At 41.1% G+C, this 19451-nt stretch overlaps 1 protein-coding gene across 5 annotated transcripts in view; it reads right to left on the bottom strand.

Annotated features, from left to right (window-relative positions):
* CACNB4 (calcium voltage-gated channel auxiliary subunit beta 4) overlaps positions 1-19451 on the bottom strand; it is a 110022-nt gene that overhangs the window by 31205 nt on the left and 59366 nt on the right. For all 5 annotated transcript variants that reach the window (XR_011324252.1, XR_011324253.1, XM_069780643.1 and 2 more), the window contains 2 exons: positions 2876-2995; positions 2408-2530 (listed from right to left, as the gene is read on the bottom strand). Coding sequence is in view for 3 of the 5 variants with exons in the window: in XM_069780643.1 (XP_069636744.1) it covers positions 2408-2530; positions 2876-2995 (243 nt within the window). In the remaining 2 variants the exon portion in view is untranslated. The remainder of the gene's footprint in view (positions 1-2407; positions 2531-2875; positions 2996-19451) is intronic.

The raw sequence follows: 19451 nt of genomic DNA, 5'->3' as shown, positions 1-19451 counted from the left end.
CAGTAAGCAAAGCTTAATTTTAAATATGTTGCTTCTGCTTAAGTGGACAGAACTATTTATGTTCTTTAAAATAGACAAATACTTGAAAATCTTGCATTCTGCTGTTGTAAATCAGTGAAATCAATCAATGGATTTAAACCACTGTAAAATCTGAGTCCCATGAGCATTACCCATTCTTTTTTTGGTTCTAAATGTACGGCTTGAACATGGGAATCTTTCTTCCCTTAGCAGGTCATGGACCTCTGAGTGATGCCTCTAGACATGAGATCAGAATCAGCGTTATGCTGAGAATATCTGCACAATACAAATGATAACGATGCAGCAAGGAATACAGGCTATTTGCATTAGGTCATTACCTCCCATATGTTATTCTTCACATTCAGCATGTGGGAGGACTACAGTTCATTCCTATTGGTTGCCATGCCCATGATTTCTTCTGCATTGTCAGTAATTGTTGCCACTTCATCTTTTAAGTAAGCACATATAGTCTTGTAGGAGACAGATGAGACATACAGGACACATTCTCAATATAGCAACTCATCAGTTACTGCTGATGTTTCATGCTGTCAGCAGGGTGACCTTACTTCTCACCTAGTTTAGCATTATTCTAAAATCTGGAACCATGCTCGTTCTAGTCCAAGCAAGCCTGCCAGATCATTGAAAGACAAATTCTGCAAAGCCTTCTTCCATGCAGCTAGACTCCAGCATGGGGAACCATTCCTGAAATCCTACTGAGTTACAGCCATAGCTTCAGGCAAGCTGAAGGTTTCAGCGTTAACAAAGAAGCTATGATAAACCCTTAGCAGAGCTAACAAATACCAGTAAGCCAGATGGCTTACAGTTTAGTGGCAATGCAATCCTGGCCATTTAAATCTTGAAAGAAAACACACAGAATGCCAAGACATGGACTTGGGATGCTTTTCCGGAAAAACGTACAGGGCAGCGCAACAGGAGCTTAGTAAATTAAATTCGATCACTGGCCTGACAATAAAGGTAGCCACATCCTAGGAAAGCCAATATCAAATACTTGTTTTAATGGTGATGTATTGAGTTATCTGAATGGTTACACAGGAGAATGTACACTAGAAAGATAGTACGTCAGGTAGGGTACATTTCTGGTGTGGGTGGGAAAACATCGGGGAAGGCAGCTGAGAAAGTGATCTGAGAGCTGTAATGGATGCACCTATCTGCATTCAACTCTGAGTGCTAGCGAAGGACATTTTCCTGATGGGAAGCAGGTTTAGAAAGTGGCATACATCAAGGGAGTTCAGGTGTGGTGCTAGACAGAACAGAACACATTCTTGGGGAACTACGAGGAGGGGCAATCAATTCTGCATGCAGAGACAGGCAGATTCAGATTCAGTGCTCCACTTCCTCAGCAGGGATTTAAGTAGTTCCACACAAATACTAAAAAAAAAGAAGCACACAAAAGAAACAAAAAAATCCAAATCAAATTGCCATCTGTTTGCAGCAAATTGAGAAAATGGAACAAGGGAATCAACTGCCTTCCTGTGTCCTTCTCAGGGAGAAAGAATCTAAAGCAAAAACCCCTGTCCTACCACCAACCTCTGCCTCTAGAGGTGCAGAAGCAAGTGTTTTCCTCTTAAATGTGCTCAGTCTAAGGGACATCAGTGCTCTGAAGTGATGACAGACACATTCAAAGAAAGGGACAAATGAGTACTCAACACCCTAAAATAAACCCAGAATGCAGAGATGAAAAAATGTTTTTGCAAGCTGCAAGCCTATGTACAAATCTACAAAACAGGGGTTTATGCAAATTTGGAGGGCTCACTTCAGATAAAGAATTGCAGAAAATATGCTCAACATGCAATAAAATTTGTTTTTCTCTATCAAAGTTATACTCAGGGCCCATTTATTCCCATTCCTTCTTCCTGGTTTTTGTACCTGTCCTCTTCAATATTTTCTTTTCTTATTGCATTATTCTAAGTTTTATTTCCTCCCTTACAAGCCTATCTGGTGCTTTATTAAGACCTGGTGTCACCTAGTGCTACTCTACTTTCTGATCAACAGAATCCCTTTCTATTACATAATCTCTGATGCATCACAAACTTCATTTGATGAAAATAATCTGGATCTACAATGTTGAAGGGTATTTAAAATATAACAAGATGTCATTTCCTACCTGTGACATGAAAATCCAACAACTCAGCAACATCAAGCGTTAAAAAAGTGCAAGATAACCATCCCACAGTGCTGGAACTCTAAAAAGGCTGAAGTACCACCATATCATCACTAATCAGACAGATGTGCTGTGCTCTCCTGCCTCCACTCAGCTCTTGGCTCTCTTTTTAATATGGTATAGCTCAGCCCCAACTTTTCAAATTGTAGTCCTTGGCATATAAAAAGATTCCCTTTCACATTCCCTTTTACTACTTCTTTGTTTTACCTCTTTAATGTGTAGGAAGTCCTTGGCATCAAAAGAGATGGCAGTGCTTGGGACAGGAACATCTTCATCCAGAGCGCCACAGTAACTCACATTAGTCTTAACAGCAAATGCTACTGGTTTGGACTACAAATAGAAACACACATCACAAACAGTGGAAACTTTTCTGAATCAAGAATTGTATCGAATTACCGAAAACCTAGCAGAGGACATTTGACAAATACATCAAAATTCAGACCTAATAATTTCACACATGCCAGCAGAGTTCAGCTCGCCAGAGAAGATCCCCATTTATACAAGAATATTTACACTATATTCCCCCGAACATCTTGTCTGCAGAAAACTTGTCTCAATTGCCAAACTACTTCAAAAGATAGCATCATCATTATAAACCAACAGTATGCATTTTAACACTAGGCAAAAGATAAATGCCACATAACTTAGTTATTATTAAAGTTGAAAAGAACACACCTTCGCCCTTTCAAGTTGTATAGCGGCTTGTTGTTCTCTTTCTTGGCGGATGGCTTCCCTATCTTCTTCCAAAGAGACATCAGAGTCTGAAGGTCTGCTTGTGTACGAATCTGCTGAGCCCTGAAATGAAATTCATATCACTAAGAAAACGTATGTAAGAAATAGAAATCCCCTCCCAGTCAGATTCATAAAATACTTTACAAATATTTGTTTCCTAATTTCTTTGAGTGGGTTTTACATATTGTTGCTAGCACAAAAAATCTGCAGAATTTAGCAGAGAAATAACCTGGCTTTACTGATCAGGTGCACTAAGCCAAAGACAAAAATCCCAAGAAAAACCTCTCTCTCCACTCTCAAAGAATCTCTTCACTTTCTTACTGACACGGTGAAATACAGCTCAGTTGTGGGCACTGTCCAGAAATCTTTATAATGTTTAAATCGTGTTTGACAACCTTAGATGCAAGACTGTCAAGGGCTAGGTCACATCAAATATAATTAAGGTATTATAAAGTTGGTTAGAATCACCCCTCCCCGTAAATACAGTACCATTGTGTAAGTACTTCCCTCCCTGCTGTGGGTGCCACTCACATAAAGCTTTGCTCTGTGCTTCAAGAGGGAAAAAGTGGCAAAAGTCACATTATTAAAAGCTACTCAACAGGGCAACACAAAAGCTATACAATGATATGAAATGAAAACAGCACATACAAGCAGCAGCAGAATGCAACAGCCTGTAAGGGAGGAAATAAGGTACCACCACAGTTAGATTATTTTTTTTTTGTCTGGGACATTATTCAGGACACCTGGCAACATCTGAAGTATGCAGTGGCTTCTCTCTTCTTTTTATAAAGCAACCTGACTCCAGCATCCTACACTGCTTATCTTTATGTTTGTGTGGAGCCAACTAAAAGACAGGGGTTTAATCTTGCAAAAAAGGTAAGGTACGGCAAAGGGAATGTTTACTCATGCTGAATCTGAAATACCAATCCCCCTCTCTCCAAAACCTCAAGCACACACTTGACCCAGAAGCCTAGCAAGTCTAGGACTGGAACCTAGACTTCAAGGAGCACCACTGATGGAGATGCGTACAACCGGGCATTCATACAAAAGGTAAATTTTCACTATAGGCAGAAACTCCTACAAAGATCTCAAAATCCTCAAGTGTAGGTCTAAATTTCCACTCAAGGTAAATGTTAAACAGGAAATATATGTCCCTTATTGAGCCATTCCCCAAGCAAACTGAATTTTTACTAATAAATTAATATGTCTGTTTGGTGAACGATGGCCTTTGCTTAAGCCAGACTCCAGCCTTGCAGAATCCTGTTCTGTTCCATGAAGCACTTGACTAATTCATGTTTGGGTCATTAGTCTGCTCCCAGCTTGGAAGCCGTCTGCATTTCAGCCTCCCCAGCCTGACGCTCTGCACTGGCGGCAGGTGACATGCAGCAATCACACAGTCCCCAGGTTCTGGATCACAGCACTCAGCTGGGCTGGTAATGGCTGCTGTAAAAGTCAGTATATGAAGTTTAGCGTAAAGAGCTGCACAGTGTTTGCACTGTAGTCTAACTTTTTAACCTACATATTTTGCATGTCTTAGGAAAAATAACTACACAAAACCACTATCATAAAAAAAGAGAATTTCAAAAGGATCAGGTTAATGCAGAGCTGCAGAGCGGGCCCCAGTACTGTACTCAGTAGGAGGAATATATGGCAATGTATGACCACTGCTAAGAGACACTGTTTCTGTTTTTAAATATGGGAAAGGAGTAATGTGCTGGACTACATATGGTGTATTGTATTATATAACCAGTGTAACAAATGATTTCTAAGTCATCACATTTCTAGCAACAAATTGAAGACATGTATCATATATATCTACATATTTGTATCTCTATAGAGCTCCAAAATCTGTAACTCTATATGCGTTGCAAAAGGGCCATTCTACAGCATTATGCCTTTCAATTTTTTTTTTTCCTTAAACTGATTTACGTCCTGCAGCACAGGAACACATATTCTATGTAATCTACCATAGAAGTCAATGTTCTGACTCTCCATGTAAACTAACGTACTCTTAAATATTGGTGTGAATACATATCCATTAGAAGACTTCTGGCAATGAACCACTGATGAGCATATGCTCTCTTCTTGCCACAAACTCATAACTTGGCCATAAGCATGGTACAGTCACTAGGGAGGGCAGATTTCCTCTATGTCAAGAACAGGATTTGCCTAACATGAGCTAACACGCAGCTATGATCTTAACGGACCAGAAAAATCCCTTCCCAGGACAGCTGGCCACCCTGCAGCCCACGCACCAAGGTGAGCTGGAAAAGGGCAGGGTGCCTCTCAGCAGCCAGGTGTCCGCAAAAACACACGCGTTTGGGGTCCTGAGCTGGAACAAGTCTAAACCAACAGGCTGAAAACCAGCGCTAGCTGCTGGCAGCAGCACAAGCTTTTTCCTAGCTCGGAAGCTAGGCATGCTGCTCTTCCTTCTGCTTCCTTCGGGATGTAGCAGAGACCAGGGAACTCACCAGCCGCAGCACTTGGCTAGACGTGCACCAAAGACACCTCCCGGGCTGCTCAGTGGCTGCCAGTTATTCCTCTCTCCCCATCTTGGGGGCAAGATTAAAACTTCAGCTACCAAATGCATCACCAACAGCGGCGTAAGAACATTTCTTCCCTGATCAGAAGTGAGAGTGCAAAGCATGCCAACTCATCACACCTAGGTGAAATGGGTAGCAGGAAACCTCCTGCCTAGCCTACCGTTCCAACCTGCATCTCTGTTCAGCAACTGAAGGGGAAGCCTATCAGTGGGAGACTGAATTTATATGGTCAAATATTCTAGTCCTAAAATTATAGCCTGTTCTCCACACCAGAGCCTGCATTGTCCAAAGCAATGGAAAAAAAGGAAATAATAATAATAAAAAAAAACCCAAAAAACCAACCAACACAAAAAATACCCCAAACCCACAACAAAAAAACCAACAGACCAGGAGTTGCAAAGGCAGACCAACTTTATGGTAGAGAAGAACAGCTTATAATTTATTGTCCACTAAAGATACACCCTGAAGATAGAAAATCCTTTATAGCTGCTGATCATCATATTTTTTTACTTACAGACAACAAAGCTTCAATAGCAGCAGAAAGGAAGAAGGAAAAATAATCACACTCTCCAAATAATAAATCAAAACGCATAATAATAAATACAAATAATACACTGCAGCAGGAATGGGCTTCTTTCCAAGATTTTGGTCCTACCTGGCATAATACACTGCAACAGGAACGCACCACATCCTGGCATGCCTGAAGCCTGAGACAAAGCCACTACTGCTGTCACAAGAGTACCAGACACTGTTCCTCACCCACGTGCTCTCTGACCATGTCATTTCCCCCTTAATTTTCTATGTACTGAAAAGTGTATGAGAACAAGGCACAGAACACATCACTGACAGGACAGATATCAGCATCACGCACGTAGGTGGACTGCAGAAATCATCTGCATGGGGAAATGGTGAACAAAAAGTGCACAGGCTCATATCTATATATTTATTCAAGTCCTCTGGATAGGATTCCGTGTAGCTCTGTAAGGCAATTTAATAGAAATAGATACCTATGCTGGATGCACAGTTTCCCATACTGGCTTTTAGTAGTATATGTTTGAGCACTGACCTATTTAATGCTGTCAGAAGAAAGTAGTCTTAACCAAAGCAGCTGATACCGCAAGGCTACCCCAGGCTGCTCTTCAACGCTAATCACTGCCTGTATGCCAAATGATATGGATTGGTACAATCACATCTGCATGATCCTTCTTTTGCAAGTTATGCCAAATAGCAAGTGGCTTATCTGAAAGATGCAGCCCCAGGACTGTGACTCACATGATGCTGAACTGCAGCATCACACTGAAAACAAGGCACAATTCTGCAAATAGCAGCAAGATGGGCAGAAAAAGCAGTCCAAGGTAAGTAATGGAAATTGGCATTCTGTAACGTACCGTAAGCATGGGCCAAGGAACGTGAGTGCCCGCATTCAGTCAGAGCAGAAGACCAAGCAAGATTAAGGTTTACTTTTCTCAGCTCCATCACTGCCCCACACTGAGCAAGACTACACCGTCCTATCGGGTATGCACATTTACCCTCGCAAGTCATCTCACTGACTTACTTCCCAGTCATCTCTCATACTTCTGTGAACACCACCCTTGATTTCTGTGCTCTGCATTCACCAGCCAAGATGCATTTGTAGTTACACTGGACACCTGGCAGCAGTGACTTTGACTCACAAAACAGGACTCAGAATCTGATTAAGGCTTCCAGGAACTACTACAACCCAAGCAGTCCATAAATTAAAAATAACCCTTGTTACCCTCAGAAGTCCAGCTTTTCACTATTTTTTAAACCCGTGCACAGACAAAAGCATCAGTTCTTGTATTTAATTTTCAGTTATGTTTAAAATTTTTGATTGAAGATCAGAATATTGACAGCAATATTGACAGAACACTGTGCAACAAACCAACACAAACACTCATGCCTGTACAGCACCAAGTGCAATGAAGTTCTGGACTGACAGCTCTTAGTTGTTGAAACTGCAATAGATGTGATGATACTAAATACTATGATGCATCCATGCTCTCGTCACAGCTGGGAAAGTATAACTGACTGCCTGACTACACACTGAAAAACCAAATTACGTTAGTAGTCTAAGGGAAGTGAGAGGAGAAGAAAGAAGAAAGAAGGCATTCCCCACCTTTTTCTGTACACCAAAACTTTATCAAAAAGACCCTTTAATTTCTTTATTTTCATATTGCTTAGAGCAGCAAGCTGATAATTTAGGACCTATCGCATATGTCCACAGTTTGACATTTGCACATAATATTCAAGGACCAATCAGCATGCTAGCTGTTACCCAACCTCAACCTCACAACCCTCTGGGAGACAGAGGAACTTTGTGAAGTGGGAGCATATGCAATGAGTTGAAGTGCACACCAGATTTGACAATTTTGAAGGCAACAGGCCTTGCTAGATAATTATATTATTCAAGGCAATGAAAGACTCGTTTCTTATGTCACAGCCTTTTTACTTTGGCCTTCTGTGAATTTATTTTTCTTGCAATTTATTATTTATTTTCTCCCTCACTCATTTTCCTCTCTCATCAATTAGTATAATTCAGCTCTGATAAAAACACTGAGGTTTGAAGCAAACCCAAAAATTCTAGGGAAAAAGGGTAAAGCAGAAAGAACAGTGGGTCTGTTTATCCGGCAACTACAAAATAATGGTAAATCATCAGTCCCTCTTGCTTACTGGCTGGTCTTACACTTGAGACTGCTGAAAGATACGTGCCGAGATGGCTGGATGACTGGAAAGGGTAACGCAATATTCCTTGCAAACGTGATGTTTCTATGGCCCAGCCTGTTTAGGGAGAAAAAGTTCACATGCATCCTCTTACTGGACAGCACAAACAGCCGCCAGCCACATCCAGCCTTCCTGCTTGCTGAAGAAAAGAGCAGAACAAAATACCAACCTTTAGCTGTTACAGTTTCAGAAGGGGGAAAAAAATAGAGACTTCAGTGAGGTTGCAAATAATTTTTTTTCCATTCAGATATACAGATCTGAATTGCCCTCTATCCAGCCATAATTTGTAATACTCTGTCATATAGCTTGTGCAATTAAAGCATCAATCCATTAAGAGCTTCAGTAAGCCAGATGACATGCAGTCTCTTTTGAAAAGATTTAGGGTGCTGCAGAGTCCATCACAACCCAGAAAGCATTTCTGAAAACATACCCTGCTCAGAGAAAAAGCTTCTGCCTTATCCATTAAGCAAGACAACAGGACAGCATTGTCTAATTGTAGGCATCCTCCTCCTACAGAAGGACTAGCTATGGGCATTCTGAGCACATCTCCCTGTCCAGGAATAAGCAGACATTGAGCACACATGGCAATCACTATGCTTAATAAGGCATACATGCCACTGAAGAGGAAAGCCCTCGTATCTGCATTCATACACACGCGTTGTTTTCAGCTGAGAACATGAAAAATGTCTTTGCAATAACAGAGAGTTCACTTTGAAAACCCATAGCACTTTAAAATGACAAAGTATCAGGACTGGCAGCACACCTTGAGGCAGCCAATTATTTTGAATGGTTTGCTGGAGTTTGAATAATAGCAGAGCTAGGGACAGCATGAAATACTTGGGGGGAAAAAAGATGACTCCTGTCCCATCCTGTCGTCACCCCTGCCTGTCTCTCCTCCTGTGCCTCCTCTTAGTTCCTCCCCACAACAGGAATCCCACTTGGTACCTTCAAGTTTCCCTACAGGTTTTTGGATGCTCAAGGCAGTTTCACCTCCAGCAAGACACAGTATGCAAAGGGCCCCAAATTCCTAAAGATCCTGTCCTGATGCTGAACACAGAGGTTACACAGCAGAGCAGCGAACTGAACCAGAGGTCACTCTAATGCTTTTAAACTGGTCAGAACCTCAACTAAAAATTTTCTAGCACACATCCAAGTGTGTGAGCACACATACAGCACAATGGAGGTTTAAGAGACCAATATTGTACAAAACAAGATTGCTCATCATTGTTTAGCTGTTTTATACTGGAAAACAGACCAAGATGGCCTTGTAAAGCACAATGCTGACTTTCTCCTACATGCTATTTTTCATGCTTAGCCTGCGTTGTCACATTCCTGTCTCTGCAAGGTTGGGGTCAGCTAGCAGAATCCCAACTGAGGGCTAGTGCACTGAAGCCCTGCTGCCCAGGAAGCCTGCAACTTACATAATAATTAGTAAAAGAAAAAATTACATTTACAGATGGATATACAAATATGGAAACTTGTCTTAGGTTGCAATTTGTTCCATGTTGATTCTGCTGTGTTATGTTGACACTGTATGGCAGAATCAGAACCGCACAGGTTGGGAGGAACTGCAGACTCATGTGTACCCTGGAGGAGAGGGACAATACAGTGGATTTGGCTTGCTGCAGTGGTTCTGTGGCTGGTTTTTTTTTTAACGAACTATGTTACCGGGAATCAAAGCATCAAAAGTAGACTTCTGGGTGCAATCTCGATGTGTCCTTCAATATTCAGCTCGTTCAAATGTCCTTATATAAAGCTGGACACTAACTTACGGATCTCTCCCCTACCTCCAATTGCCACAAAAGCAGGGAAGTACCACATTTCGGACTGGAGCTGTTGTTACAGCACTGCCAGGAAACACTAAACTTGCATGCAGAGAAGCTGAAATTTCATTTCTCGGCTGAGACACAGAATCATGGAGAGACTGGCTACTACTAGTCAGTTTGGCTGAATTAAATACATACTATCATGGGGCTTAAATTTTTTTGGATCTTTGGTTTGCAAGAATCAGAAAGCATTTCTTCCCATTGAATAGAGCTATTCGTGATTAACTGGGCACTTTAGCACTTGTGGTTCCTCCAGTTGCCGAAACCTCTGATCAGACACCTGCACATGAAATACAGTGCTCCTGGAAGGGGCTGGCGGGGTGCTAGGATGCCACAGGGTTATCACTCACAGCTAGGCTGCTACCAGAAGGGGCTGCTTCCAGACACTTTGATAATTTCCCAAGAAATTCACTCTTAGGCCGAAACATAGAAAACAGCAATGTGACCCTTGCTCTCAAGCCAGACCATATTCCAATCCACACCAGGCATGATTACTCAGTTTATCTGAGCAGCAAAAGAGGGAAAAGCTCATTCCAAACCAGTACCGTTTTTGTTCTAGCTGCATTCAGTATGTCTCATGGTAACAAGTTATCTGCAGGAGTACTGTAACCAGCAGCATTTTGTACAAAAGCAGGCAGGAAGCATTCTCCCTGCCACATAGATGAAATCCCAAGATTTCATCCTCCCAAACCAGGACAGAAAGCTGAGATCTCATAACCCCTGGTGCAGAGTACTCTGTGCTGAGCCCACTGCTCCTGGCCAGAAGAACAGGCCAAAGCTCAGCTCAGAGCAACAAACATCTTGTGCGAGCCAGGAGCTGCTGTCTCTGCCTGTTCGCAGTCCCCTCTTAGCCACAGCACCAACCTACGCAGGCAAAGCCCATCTTTGGCAACGATGTCTTGTCCGCAAGAGTAATGTTTTCCATACAACAAAAATTGCTGGCTATTTTTCAGAATATGTATTTAGAGACAATTATTTATTTAAGTTACATTGTGATACAGGTCTGTAAAACTGCTTATATACAATACTTCAGAAATTGGCATGTATGTGCACAGAAGTAATAAGACTCTTTTTTACTACCAGAACAGCAAACACAAGCAAAAGGTCAACATAACCCCGTCAGAGAGGTGGCCCTATTTGCCATATATTGCAAGGTTTAAGCAACTCAAGATCTGTTTATTGTTATTATTACTATTATTAGATTGTTTTTCTTCGTCGCTCTGTCACTTCTTTTCCATTGCAGTCATTGTTCTATTCATTCATTCACTTTAAAAAGAATAATAAAACCCCTGTAATCATTTACGCTCCCACCTTCAATAATGAATAATGACAGCCTGCTCAAACTTCACTGTGCTTCGGGACATCAGCACTGCTCAGAAACAAAAGATAAATCCTAAAGCCTATTTAACTCCAGACCATAGCTCTGTCCCTGGTTGGCGCTGAGGTCTCTTCACACTCTACACGTGGAAGTAGCCAAAAACCTAAGTAGCTACCCGGAGAAGGAAGACTGATTTCATTAGCAGGAACATTACGTTAGCCCATCCTCTACATTCCTTTCACACGAGATGTATTCATCAAGAACTAGAGCCTCAACTTGAAAAAAGACCGAGTGTCCTCAGTCCTCTGCAACTTTCAGTGAGAATTGAGGTCAATGCGCATCGCACATGAGGCTATGTACCTCCTTAACAAGCTCCCAGAAACTTGACAAAGTTCTTGACAAAGCAAAAGGAGAACAAATAGGCACAGCGCTGGCTGCAGGGCCATATGCTGCCATATGCCACGTGCACTCAAGGAATGATTTTTTTTTTTTTTTTTTTTTAAAACATAAGACCTACTCCTTGCAGATGCAGTTCAATCTAAGACCCAACATAAACCGTCTCACTGGTCCATGTGCATTGTGCAGTCCCTCTGCACAAGATTAGCCTCTACACAAGCTAGTCATAGTATCTGTATTGTTCCCACTGCCTGAAAATGTAGGTTTAACTCACAGAGGTTACTACTGCAAGTATGCCATAAAGACAGGTGTTACACAGGATAAGTACTAACATATTTTTAGAGGAAAACAGGAACCAAAACGTGTGGACTTTAAAAACTCCCACATTTTAAATAACAGTGGCCACTACTGTTGACCACAGTTAGTGCTCACCTGGTCTCAGCATGCAGGGTGGGCAGCTAAATTTAATTACTGGGCAGGTGATATAATTAAGAGGCAAATACAAAACAGTGGGTATCTATTCATTTGGCATGAAAAAATTACTGTGTTGCAATCGAAGTTGGAGCCAGAAAAAATCTGCGTGTGCTACAAGAACAACCCCAGTAAAATACTGCAGTGAGGTCCTATCCTAAGTACTGGAGTGAGACTTCTGTGGGAGCTCAAGGCAGCTCAAGCAACCCTTTGCACTAAGGAAACCAAAAGGGTTATTTCCACATGTAAAGGCTTTGCAGAATGAGGTGCAGAGATTACACTAGAAGCCCAGCCCCTCTTTTGCTTTTAATATCCTCTAGAATTATTAATATCCCCCTAGAATGACAAAATCTGTTACAGCTGCTGTAATGTTAAATAACGAAGTCCAGTAGAGCTGTAGGGAAGCATTTTAGTAGGACTTTTTCACAAATTCACATCTAAGAGACAAAGTGAATGTGCCATTGAAAGTCCAAACAGGACAAGGTTCAGTTCCCAACCAAATCATTTTCTTGCTGAATAACTGACAAACACACAAGCCAGCTGCATAACCATTTTGCATTGAGTTGTGATTTCAGACTTAAATGCTCAGTAATTATTTCCTTCTATATGTTTGGTAAATTTATTTAAGACAACTCATTAGGTGTCTCAGCAATTTGGAAATTACTAGGTAGTTAGAACATGTTTTTTCTTTGTGAATACTAATTATCAGAAAATAGGGCAATTGTTCTAACATTTCTTTTCATGATCTCTTTTTTCACCGAATTTAAAATCTTGCAGTCACATCTCCTTTCTCAAGCTGCCTTCAGTTCAGCACAGATTGTGTTTTAACATCTAAGAAACTTGGTTTAAAAAAACGTACTGGTAATATATACATTTACTGCCAAAATACTCCATCTTTTTCTGTAGTGTTCAAATGAACATGCAAGATGTACAAGATTTTGCCTGACATGCATTACAGGTATACATATTCACTAGTTGTTACATATGGAAAAGGTCTACAGTTTGAAGACCTACGTAGACTAGAAAAGAAGCCCAAGATAGTGGTCACTGAATATGTTAGCTGTTCTGAACTTTTCCTTTTCACATTTTGACAGATGTAACTTCTTATGTTATAAATAACTGTAAACTCAAATGTTATTTTGCCTTTGCCAGAACCTCAAACACTAACCAGTCAAGACAAAGCTTAGATGTTTTAGTGGCAAAAAGGACAGCGTAAACTACTTGAAGTATAAAAATGGATGAAATGTTTCACTAGTTAGTCCATCAGTGTTTCCATTCTCTTGACCATAAAAATGCATTTACATATTAGTAATAAGTAAGTTACTAAATGAATTGTGGCACTAATCAAACTGCTCCAGCTATCTTACCTCTGCTGGCAACAACTACATAGAACAGCAGAGGGTACCAACAGTTACCCGCTCCCCATCACAGGAAGGGTTCTTAGCTGCTATATCATTTTGGCCTATTATTCAGCAAAGCAATTAAGCACATGCCTACATCCACCCTCTTACTCAGCAAAGCCCATCATGTTCCTCACAAGCACCTGCGTGAGGACTTGGCTGAGTTTTGTCCCAGCGGTACCTCGCTGGGAGTTAAAACCCATCTTGGGTAACAACAGTAAGTTCTAGTACGAGTTCCTCCTGCCACAGCTGCTGGTTTACTGTAGTTAAATCATTCGGCTCCAAGGCAAGGTCTGGCTGGGTCTCCCTTGGCACTAAGCCTTGGAGTACTCTGCCCCAAGGAAAGAAACCAAGACTGTCTCTTGGGCATCTCTAACCTGAAATATTTGCAATGGGAGGCTGCCAGAACCTGCAATCTGTCTGCCTATGGCATTCACAGTAGAACTGGACAATGACAGACATCAATATCTGCTTATCCTTTTTCTACCCCTCCCTCCAAATTAATAATTTTTATTTTGAGGTGGCGATTTCCCCCCCTTCCCCCCCACCAAAAAAAGGAGTTTAAATTCAGATCTTCCCACATAATGTAACAACTAAAGCACTTATTCTACAGTCTGCAAGCAAACTGAAGGTGAGGATCACGGTCAGATAAATGGCTACGGGCTCAGACTGTTTTTCTCCAAAAATATGTCTGAACCACAGAATTTGAACAATACACAAACCTTTTAACCTCCCATTTTTCTGTTCAACCATAAAAGAGCAAAGATCTGTCTGGAAATGCTCTGATCTGTGTTTTATTCCAATTGCTTGTAGTTGGAAGTGTGACTGAATCAACAGCTGAACACCTCTAGCCTGAATTCTGCTTCAATCTCTGCAGCTGGTCCCTCTTTTTCATGAAAGCTATTCAGAAGACCCAGGAGAGGAAAAAAGGTGTATTTTCCAGTGATAAAAGGCACCAAACTAAAGCTGCAACAGTATAGAGACACTGCTTTATTTTTCCTAATTACTTTGGCTCTTGAAAGTATTAAATGATCTTCCCAAGGCTCTGGGGAAGCTACTACTATGGAGTTTTATGACACCTGATAATAATACACCAGCTAATAAAATTGCACCTGTTATCCTAAATGAGCTCTCCTGGAAAGATGATGCTTTGCGTCTGTCCCCAATAACATGTTAGGAAGTCGAGAATGTTCTTTAAGTCTTCATGAAAAAAAAAAAAAAAGAGACAAATATTGCCCCCAAACTAAACTTAATCATACTGCCAACTACACAAGCATCTGTGTTTACCATATGTGGTCTACCACAGCGTTTCCTCAGACGTACAGCATAAAGTCTTCAGCCAGAAAGTCCTCAAATAATGTGGTGTATTTCTAAGTCACTCCCTAAACCCCCAGTCTCTCCCCCTGCCTCCTCCACATTATTCCTGGAGATATCTTTTGCTCCAAGTGCAGTGTCCTGGAGTGAAGAGACATGCAGGACAGAGGGGCAGCAGGTCTGCAAATATTGTGGGTGCTTCCCTATGCTGGCTGTGATGAAGCGTTCTTGCTGAAATGGGTGGATTGCTTTTTTTTTTTTTTTTTTTAAATCACACCTACATCTAGTTCCTTTTTACAGCATCATGGACATTTAACTTGGCGATCTGGAAAAGCATTAGCTCCCATTTCTCCTCTTACTTCACTCTGTTGAAGTTTATCCCCACTTCTCTTTTGTCTTCATCTACCTTAGCTTTGTTTTCTTGCCCTGGTGCACTCATATCACCACATCGCCCTTGTGAAAACTGGGCTGTCCTGTGCCGAGCTGTGCTTGCTCATGCCCTGTCCTGGGACTGCTCTCAGATATACTTATTTTACCTTTCAACAGAGACCATCATGTGTTTTTTGGCACATCTATAAATGAGCATTTATTCTTTTACAGTGAACCGAATAATGAGTATGTTATCATCGTCACAAGTTTAGGACCATTTTTGAAGTCAGGCAGAGGAAGCATCACCCCAAAAATCACATCTTGGGACTTCATGGGGGCAATAAACCACCTGGTGATAAGGCCAACATCATTTGCCTGGTTTGGTTTTTTTTTTTTGTTTTTTTTTTTTAACAACATAAGTTTGTCAACAGGCCAGTAACAATGTTTCTGTAGCAATGATCTCTAGAGATCATCACTACTGTTTTATTTGCCTCTACAGGACTTCTGTGAGATTTTAGTCCTTGGATCTTTATAAAAAGCCCACAGGGGAGTAACAACAAAACATACTAGTCACTGCTTTAAAAATATCCCACCCTAGCCTCTTTTGCCTGAATGAAGGCAAAAATTTTGCTGAAGAACTCTGTATCTAGCCACAAAGGCAGCAAAACCAGCCACCCAACACACGGACCCCTAAGACGACTGAAGGACGTACACATGCAACGGGACAAGAGACTTCCCACTTGTGCCAGAACAAGCAGGTGTTTTTAAAATAACACAGTTGTTACTACCTAGCTTACATTTACCAAGCAGATAGATTAAAAATACAATCTAAACACAGTAACAAGCATGTGGAGCACTTAAACATAGTATTTCCCATCAATCTACTAGGCTACTAATCCAGCTTGAAGCTTTCTGAAATATCAATATGCAAAAGTAAGTACAGCTGAGAGAAGCCACAAACGTCATCTTACATTCATGAGCCAGTATTCACTTCCCACAGACGATTCCCAAGCAGACCCACCTCCTCTCCCTCCCTAACTGGCCTTCAACAATCTCTTACAGTACACCAAAGCTCACCAATTTGATGTGACGGTCGCAATTTTGTCCTTCCATCCTTCAATCTCTTCCCTTTTGCACCCCTTCACCTTACCCACCTTCCACTGGATGAAATTTACTCTGTGCAGAAGACCAGAATAAGCCCATACAACACCTCAAGCCTCAAAACCTACTCTGTGTGGGGTTTATACATGGATAAACCTTCCACCAACCTTTTGCTAAGGATGAGTTTCATTCAGTTAATAGCACAAATGAAGCTAGGAGTTCTGGACACAGCAGATTTTTATCTAGAAGCCTTGTTTTTACAAACAAGGAAAGTAGCACATATTAGCATTTAAATTTTGATCACTTAAGTGAAGAAGAACTGTCCAACACTCTTCAAACTGCTCCCTGGAAGAAAAAAAGCCCTGAAAATTTGAAGTATTTGAAATTTCTTTTCTACTGCTGCCTCTTTTTTTCTTTGGGCGAACAGACCATGATCTGTTTCTGAGAAGCTAATTCATAGAGGGAGCTGGAAGTGACCAAGCAGAAGTTTGTTTCTTATGCTTTCTTGCCTGAGGATGGCTGGTATTTCAGCTGATTCCTTTAGAAAAAGGAAAACTTAGAGATCTTGGATATAACAGGTAAGTTTATTTTCCTGGAGGACTGTTCAGCAGCACATGGACATCTGACATTTATTTTCCTCAGGATGTACTGTGACCTCCGGTTTCTTTTTCACAGATTACATCCATAAGGGACCTTATTTTAGTAAACAGGACCCGAGCGCAGAAGTTGGTGGCACAGAAACGAGTAGATAGGGTGAGCCAGATCCCTGCTGTTTTCAAATTGCTGCCCTCGCAATATGGTTTGCATGGAAGAGACTCGCAGAATTACATCGCCAAGTGGCTGAGAGACAACAACCGGAGTCATCACCTCCCTCCTTGTCATCTCTTCCGCACAGCACGCTTATGCTGACTTGGCATTACTGGAAAAGGTAAGAAGCGTCAAATGAAGGATCTCAGGACTTCTTTTCTCCCGTTCACTGGCTAAAATGATTTTTCTCAACTTTCCAAAAACAGTATACCGCTCCTTGGGTTGCAACACACACAGAAGACTTCAGCCCCCCAAAGCAGGAATGTTCAATACAATAATCTTCCAAGTATTATAAGTGTGAGGAAAGAAGTGGAATTTTCCTTGAGACCTCATTGTCAAGAAGATCCTAGCCACCTGTCTGTTTTCACTCCATGCTTTTCCTAATTCAAACAGTTAAATTAAAGAACATATATCTTTTTAAGGATTTTTATAATTACAGTGTCCTGATTTTCTTCTAGCATGGTGTCACCACTTCCCACACCATCAGATTTTATACAACCAAAATAACCCTGAATATTTCTTTTTATTTTTTAAACAGAAGTGGTTTAGAACATGCTGAACTGTCTCACAATTTGACCCAAAGCTGATTTAGTAAAATCACACACCAACAGTGCTCAAGCAGATAGGTCATTGGCTTTGCAATTACCCACTAGTTTGTAAGGCACAAGCAAGTCCTGCAGGTCGGCAGGGTACCAGGTATTCCAGCTCTGTACCAAGCCCCCCATCTCACAGAAGTCAAATTCCAGACAGCACATGCTTTGTAATCCTTCACTGAAGAAACCTGGTGGGCAGCCAAACTCCATTTATTACAGAGAAGACTGCAGCTCTCTGCTGTGACAAGTTATATTTAGGTGGCAATGACTTCCTCTGAAGTCATCCCATCCACTTCGCTTTTGCCCACCGCTCACAGGTTTTGCTAAGGGTCTCGCCAGGGCACAAAAAACCAAACCAGACTTATATCTTCAATGTAATTATAGGAAAATTACTTTGTTAAAAATATTCACGCTGTGTAGTGAATGGGAAAGAATTGTGACATGCTGTTATGGTATTGTTGAAATGAATTTCATGCTGCTTAATTTAAGCCCAGCAACTGATAGGGTTTGGGGTAAGGTTTAGTATGTTGTGTTGTATTGTGGTTTTAATTAGCTTTTTCCTTCCAAAAGCTTCCAAACTTGGAGGCTTAGAAACAGCTTTAAACACTAAGAAATAAGGCTTACAAACAGAGCATTTTACTTTTTTTCCATTTTTTTTTTTTTTTCCCCAGGGAACCATCTTTCAGCTGCCATGATCTCTTATTATTTTTCTTGCAGCAAGGACCAAATTATGAAATCACATGACTGCTGAACTCACAATAAGCTATTATATACTGCTAGAAATATCTTAGTAAGAAAAAGCCCTAATTTTCTAAGTACTATGCACTCTGTAAATAGCAACTCCTTTCCCCAAAACCTTGCAATCTAAAAACCGTACGTGCTGAGAGCAAAATACAAGTGAAAGGGCATCTTGCTATCACCTACTGAGGTAATATTTGAGTGACACTTTATGGAACTTAATTGCTGTAATCAATTCAGGACTCCAAGGACTTTCTAGGACCTCGGGGTTATAACAGTCTGTACTTTGCTGCCCACTGGCTGGATGGGACTTCACAGTGCTAGGACTGGAAATTCAGTATGCCCAATTACAGCAACTCTGACCTATTCCCACAGCTCTGAAGAGCACTGCTAAGTAGCGATGGAGCACAGGTACCCCAGACAAACTAGGGAGGTTTTATCACTACTATGTAAAATGGGGAAAAAAATTAATCCCTACGGGTAATATTTGTTGAGTGTTACCATGCCTGTTCTGATTTAGATATTAGTCCACATGTTGAAAACACACCAGTGTTTTGAGAGGTGCTTGTTATTACCATGTATTCTCAGGTGGCTTGTAAGAAGGACAAAACAGAACAAAACACAGGACAAACAAACAAACAAAAGTTTATTTTGGGGAGATAAGAAGCAGGAACAAACAAAACATCAAAGATTTTTAAAAAATCTTGGGACACCGCTGGCTAAATGGTCTCTCCATATACTTACTGTTGGGATAAATGGGAGGTTACTAAGTTATGGTAGGTAGAAATGCAAATCCAGGAAGAGGGAGCAGCCAAAACCTTAGGTTATATCTAAACTCCAGATACTGTATTTTTTTTAGTACATAGCATGGTCTGAACATATTTTCCTAAATTCTTATGAC

The sequence above is a fragment of the Haliaeetus albicilla genome, chromosome 4, assembly GCF_947461875.1.
Source record: "Haliaeetus albicilla chromosome 4, bHalAlb1.1, whole genome shotgun sequence".
NCBI classification, from domain to species: Eukaryota; Metazoa; Chordata; class Aves; order Accipitriformes; family Accipitridae; genus Haliaeetus; species Haliaeetus albicilla.
Note: the sequence above shows the minus strand (reverse complement) of the source record. Positions and strands in the feature narration are given on the sequence as shown.